Source organism: Canis lupus, chromosome 33 (assembly GCF_011100685.1).
Source record: "Canis lupus familiaris isolate Mischka breed German Shepherd chromosome 33, alternate assembly UU_Cfam_GSD_1.0, whole genome shotgun sequence".
NCBI classification, from domain to species: Eukaryota; Metazoa; Chordata; class Mammalia; order Carnivora; family Canidae; genus Canis; species Canis lupus.
In genome coordinates this window covers 31418431-31425412 of record NC_049254.1, presented here as the reverse complement: position 1 = coordinate 31425412, position 6982 = coordinate 31418431, and the positions used below count along the sequence as shown (strand labels likewise).

Below are 6982 nucleotides of genomic sequence, written 5' to 3'. Positions count from 1 at the left end.
TTATCCTTGAATTTTTTGGACAACTTTAGAGTACACTCTGATAAAAAATGTTACAGACTAAACTTCTGCAAAGCCAGATGATCTGTGACTCTAAGGTGAAACAAGGAAGATTTAAGTTTCCCCTTACTGTTGCAATTAAAATACAAGTTTTGGAAATTAACATTTTCTTAGAAATAGTTCATAAATATATCTGATGCTTATCTAATATACAATGATTATTACAAAATAAGCATTATATGCGCACAATTTGGCCAAATATGGAAACTTCTCTGTGACATGAATTTACTTCAGTCTAATTCCTGTTTAGACAAATCCTGATTTGACATTCTATCAACTTATAAAACTCTAGCTACTAGAGGCATGGATGTTAGAAAATTTGTTTATCTACCCAATTAAATATAATTTTTCTACTTATTTGGTAACCCAAATTTTTAAAATTTATTTAGAAACTGAGTATCAAAAAAAAAAAAAAAAAAAAAAGAAACTGAGTATCAGTAATACCACTTACATGTAACTTGTAAAAGAAGATTAAACTTAATTGCTGACAGTATTAGAAACAATAAGGCAAATTACTTATTTTGTACTCCTGACAAGATATATCAAAGATGGAATCAGACAAATTTATAGTGTTTATATGTAAATGAGTAGATCCATGTTTGGAATTCCAAGATCAGTGTTTCATGTAACCACCCAATTTAAAGTAATGTACACTGTGTACAGATGTACACAGGATAAATGTTGAAAAAGTTAAAAAGCAACTTATCATTATGTATTTTAATATAAACTAAGAAAAAGTGGGCTTTTTTTCTTTTACTCAGTTCAACAGCAAAACTCTATCTTGAAAAGGAGAAACTTCAAATATAAAAATGCTCTACATTATTTTATAAATAAACTTTTCCTTTGAAAGTTACAATCTGATGAAAGCATAATTTTGCAACATTCAAGTAACCTCTGAACCTCCAATAAAACCTCATAGTTTTATTACATCAATAAATTTGTCAAGGTTTTAGGAAACCAACCCAGCTACAACTTCTATAAGTAAGGATTTTGGTTTTAAAAAAAAAAAATTAAGGGCTTCTTTTTGCTTCATAAAATGAAATAAATCTAAAAGACTGAGTTATGTCTATTTGTACAGCCATTACACATACGTTAAAGTACATGACAATAACCAGACATCTAAAGAGTATCGCTACATTTATGAGCAAATGAGGGAAACTTACTCTCTAGCTATGGTAATTAAATTACATATTTTGTGTATGATATCTAGGACACCAGAAAACAAAACAAAAGATTGAACCACCAAAAATCATCAGGGAAGCTAAAGAAAAAACATATTCTTCAGACAGGCAGGACTGTTGGCTCCCACTTTGAAGCAGATATGTTTGGCTGAATGATCCTGGGCGTGATGCATAGAAAAAAAAAAAAAAATCAATGCTACCACTCACTGGCAAAAACCAGAGATTTTGTCCAAACTCTTAGCATCTTATAACCTAGAGATGGCCTAAGTCTAGATTTGACTTTATCTATAAAAAATAGCCCTTTAAACAGGCTTTTTTTGTTGTTTTTTTAATAACAGAGGTCTTAAAGTAAGTTCGTCTCCCAACTACTAGAACTCTAGGTTTTAATTTATAAAAATATCAGTGAATGGGTACCTTTTTTCCAAGCCATTCAATATCTACTAAAATTAAGTAGTATTAAAGCAGTAAAAATTTGTGAGATTTCAGATGTACACTTTAGGGGATCATTCAAATTAATATTTTCCCCTTCTGAAAAAAACTCAGAATTTCTGTGAATCTTGCTGGAAACGATTCAGTTTCTCTGGATTATTGGATGCCATTTGGGAAAAATCACGAAAAATATCCTGGTAGGTTTCATCACCTGCAGGAAAGTAAAATAAAGACACTTTTATAATGCATTCCATGAAAGTATTAATAAACAACATTCATTTTTTATGGCTAGTAACTATATTATAATTAATCATATTCAAGTTTTGCTCAGATGAGCATTTTTGGAAGAAAAAGGACTAATATAAATGCTGGAAAAGCATATATTGAAAGAAAAAAAGCTATACCTGAAAAAAGCACCTCAGATGCAGCCACAGAGGAAAGCTCAGTTAGAAAAGAGCAAAGATGCAAGTGTTTTAAAGCAATGTAAGGAAATACATTTATTTACACAGAAATAAAAGTCATTCTAAATGAGGTATAGTAAACAAGGCATTCTTTAAATAAATATTTCCCTTGATCAAGGCCAAAAGAAAAGACCAATAACAAATACTAATGCTTCTGATGGATGCAAGTTATTAATAAGACAAACCGATAATCAGGTAAGGGAAAAAAAAGCCTATTTTATCTTTTAGTTAAAAGGCATTTTAATTTAAATATCATGTGAAAAAGAAATTCTTTACTCAAACTTTAATGCTTAACTAAAATTAATGCACCTAAAACACTGCTTACTGAGCTTATGAAATAATAAAGCCTAGAAAATGACTATATAAAGTCAGTTTCACATTTAGTCAGAAGCTTTTTGTTTACTGTAGGTCACATGAGCAAGAGTGCTATGAGAAAAGGGGAATAGATACCAAAGACGTCTGTTATATTAGAGTAATACACATATGTATATACGTACAAATACGCTCGTAGAGAAGCAGAGTATAGATACTGATACTATAGCAGACTGAATACTGTTGTTCTTGCCGTGAGAAACTAAATATATGAATACATAGAGATTAATTCCCTGGACAAAGGGTTTGTATAAAGTAAAATCTTATTTTCAAGATGAATCTTTTATCATGAATATTTCCTGTTAAACATTAGCTTTACACAGAAGCTTAGCATAGTTGTTTTCAAGATTTAAACCATCAAATACCACTTTAAATGATTACTGCTGCAACATGGTTTTATAAGTACTTCCCATAAGATATCTTGCATCCATCTTATTACATACTCATTGCTACAGCTGATAATAGTGCAGCAAGTTTTGTCAGCTTCTAACAAGCGAGATTTTTGAGGCAATAGGTGTCATACCAAAAGCTAGAGAATCGGAAAAATGTTGGGGAAGGGAGATAAAGATCTAGTAAAAAGGTCTAACAGCATAACTCAAGATTTTCAATAAAAAAATTTTTTTTTTTAATTTTTTTAAATTTATTTATGATAGTCACAGAGAGAGAGAGAGAGAGGCAGAGACACAGACAGAGGGAGAAGCAGGCTCCATGCACTGGGAGCCTGATGTGGGATTCGATCCCGGGTCTCCAGGATCGCGCCCTGGGCCAAAGGCAGGCGCCAAACCGCTGCGCCACCCAGGGATCCCCAATAAAAAAATTTTAATGTTTTTAATATTTATCACTTTTAGTATTTAGTCTATGTAAAAAGCAAATTATTAAAATCTCTATGTAGTTTTCATTTAGGCCTGGAAATTTTCTCATGACCTGTATCAATCAGTCTTCTCTAAAATGAAAAAATATAGTAAAAAGAAAATCTTAATAGGTTGGTTAAGAGTAGCATCTAATTCATATTATGTTATTAAAACAATAAAAATAAAATTTGATATACCAGAACAACTGTTAAGACAATCTAATCACACCCATGAATTCTTAAAAGCTAAACTCTCACATTAAAAGACAAACTACAAATCTATTCCCATTTTTAGCCATTCTAAAGATATAAAATAAACTGAGAAGAGACTGACATTAAATATCAATTAACAAAACATACAAAATATTAAAAAATTCTTATTCTTAGATGTTGAATTAAAATATTTAAAATATTTATTGTAAACATTATAAATATTTTTAAAATACTATTTAAACTTGAGAGTCTGGAATTTTACTTTCCAAGGAAGTGTAAAGTGCAGAATATAATACAAAAATAACACACTGATTTTACCATTCAACACCAGAAGTAACTTAAAAGGCACACATTATATACATTCAGGAAGAAACCGGGAGAAGAATCTAAGCAGACGCTAATGCCAAACAGTTTACAGATAGCACCAGATGAGCAGTCTTAAGTATTACAACAGTACAATGGCAATATATGGCTTCTACTAGTAGCAATGCATATTCTGTATAACGAACTGTGGGGTTTTTTTTCTTTTTGTGGTTTTCCGGCTTTTGTTCTTAAATCATCTAGTACCTATTACACAAGTACATTTTAGTGGAACCATTGTACCATGCAAAACAAATTATAAGATCTTTTATTCACTGAATTAAATGCTTCCTTGAAGGAAAGTGTTGGTGCTACACTAATCATTGGTTTCACGAATACATTTTAAGAGTTAGTACAATACAAAAGGAAGTCTCACCTTCACACACACAAAACTTCCTGTTAACGTTCAGTTTCTAACGAAACACTAATTAATGGACTATCAATAAAATACCTTTCTTAGGCCTCAAAATGTATTATCAAAAAGCAAACATTACAATAACAATAGTGACTAAGATATTTAGTATAGTTAACATAAACTGAACTTCAATGTGACTCTTTAAAATTTAAGTATAACTTTAATCATTTAGACTTTTGCCCAAGGCAAATATAACTTGTCTACACGAGAATACATGAACAGTAACCCAGAATATGCTGCCCTGGAAGGTTCAAAGAAGTACGTTTAATAGTTTATTACAAATGGTAAGCAACTAATCACCAATATTTGTAATGCTAAGTTATATGCTTTAAATTACTTAAATCACATTCTATTTCTCTTCGGATAGTTAACTTTTCTATGTGCCCAGACAGTTCTGAATTTTTAAAATGTGGACTGCTATATGTCCACGGATAGTTTAAAATAGTCTTTGATTTTTGGTATTCAGAAGATCTATTGCAACAGTGATTATGATGATCCAAGATTTTGTTGATTTTGCTCTTGAAACGCACTCCCCTCAAAGAGATGGCAGCACGTGAGACCCCACCCCCAGGTGATCAAGTATATGATCCCACCCTTTCTGGGCTGATTACAGCTTCCTTTTGAGAACTGATTAGATCAGTGATCAGCCTTTGCCAGCAACATATTCATATAACCAGCCCTGGTTCACTAAAGATCGTTAACTAACTGAGAAACTCTGCCAACAATCAAGAGGAGTCATAGAGCCAAAGACTGTGTGAACCACCAAAGTGGTTTCCAACAATTGAGAGCGGGGCGTGGTATTACATTCACTCACCCAGTCCTCTTAAGAGTTATAGGAACTGATACAAAGGGATCTATCTTCCCCGCAGGAAATGTGTGCTCTTATATCGCCTTGCAGAAAACAGGGAGTCTCAGGTGCTTATGGTTGTAGATAGAAGATTCACAAGTGGAGTTTCTTAGAAATAAGTCCATGATTCCCAAAAATTATATCTGAGACTTTTAAATGATAGCGCTATTTGTTATCAAAAGATTGAAAATACCTGCATTTTACCAAAATTCTGAGGTATTGCTAGGCAACAAAAAAAAGGATCTCAATAAAGCAACCAAAATTAATGAGAGAAGAGTGACAAGTGGAGGGAAAGAAAGACCTACTGCCTGAGCAAATATTTCTGCTCTCCAAAGATTCATGAAGGAAAAGAAAAGTAGCCGGAGAGCAACTGCTGTGCCATTTCACCACATCATGGCATAAGTATAAAATTGTTCCGCTTTACATATGAGACCCCCAAAATGCATTAAAAATCTATTATCAAGATCATCCTCTCATTTTATCTGTTGATACGCCATTTCCAGAATTCTGATCTATTTTAAACTCTAAAATTTGAGAGCAAGAGAAAAAATATTTGTTGTTTTTTTTTTAAGTGAGGCTTTTTTTTGTTCAAATTTTCAGTCAAATCAATTAGAAAAATTCATTTTTCTACTGAGGAAAGTAAAGTGTATACTCATAAACTTATACATAAAACAACAGTGAAAGAGACATTTGAATGCTCCTAAATGGTGGCAGCAGAAGCCCAAGCAATTTGGGTGGAACCAGAAGTCGCAAGAACATAGAGGCCCTGTCCTTTCAAGCTTCCCAACTCCAAAGGAAAGTCCACCACTGACCTTATGACTAATCAGTTGGGTGTAACTTCATCAGCAAATAGCTTAAGGAAAGAACAGCTGACCAAACATTTAATTTTAAAATTTCAGGAATAAGAATTATTTAACTTAAAATCCTGAAGTACACTCTTACCTCACAAATATCAGGTCATATCCTTTGAATAATTTTTATTTTTAAAGTGCTTAAACATAAAGGCCTCAAAAACGGCCTAGTAATACTCTCACTCAAGTGTATCTGTTACAAAATTATAACTTATTTAAAATCTAACATTCAAGTTTAAAACAAATGGGTGAAATTCAGAATTAACACTGACACTTCACCCTTAATCAGCACTCTTATATCTTGGTATATCATGATTCAATAGTATTATTTGATCCATAGGATTAAAGTGGGACACCCTAGATTAGAAGTATCTAGCTGAAGTGCCTCTATTCTCAAAGTTCTTACTTGTTCTCTATTAAACGAGACCAATAATAAATAGTAAATACAGTCCGCTGAGAAAAGAATGGCCCCCATATTTATATTAATTATATATTAATCCAATTAAAATAAAAGTTAATGGTTGAAGCTAGCATTAAACTACCAAAATTTCAAAACATAAACAGGAAGAATAGATGATATTACCAGGCCACTTTTAAAATAATACATTAATATTCATTTTTAAAAAACAAATATACTTATTGAAACTAATATTCTCAATTATTTTGGTCATGAATTGCTGCAATCTTTTTACTAATATGTGAATGAATTTAAAACAGATAAACTAGTAATTCATATACTCATATTCATGAAACTGGAGATCCAATTATTACTCTTTTCTTTGTGAAGAAGGTCTGATTAGGAATCTTAAAGACAGGAATCTGATTAGCAGCAACATTTCTTCCTTCTCCTGACATCTCGACTCAAAGGTGAAAATTACTCAAAATGAGACATGAACTGATCCTGAGTTGAAGTTTCTCTAATAAGTTTACTCGGTCATCAGGTTCA

The 6982-nt window shown here is 31.9% G+C and overlaps 1 protein-coding gene across 6 annotated transcripts in view; it reads right to left on the bottom strand.

The window, feature by feature from the left end:
* Positions 1–479: 479 nt before the first annotated feature.
* The window catches only part of ACAP2 (ArfGAP with coiled-coil, ankyrin repeat and PH domains 2), a 128470-nt gene continuing 121967 nt past the window's right edge, over positions 480–6982 (bottom strand). For all 6 annotated transcript variants that reach the window (XM_038583229.1, XM_038583224.1, XM_038583226.1 and 3 more), the window contains one exon: positions 480–1878. In XM_038583229.1, the coding sequence (XP_038439157.1) occupies positions 1778–1878 (101 nt within the window). In that variant the 3' untranslated portion in view covers positions 480–1777. The remainder of the gene's footprint in view (positions 1879–6982) is intronic.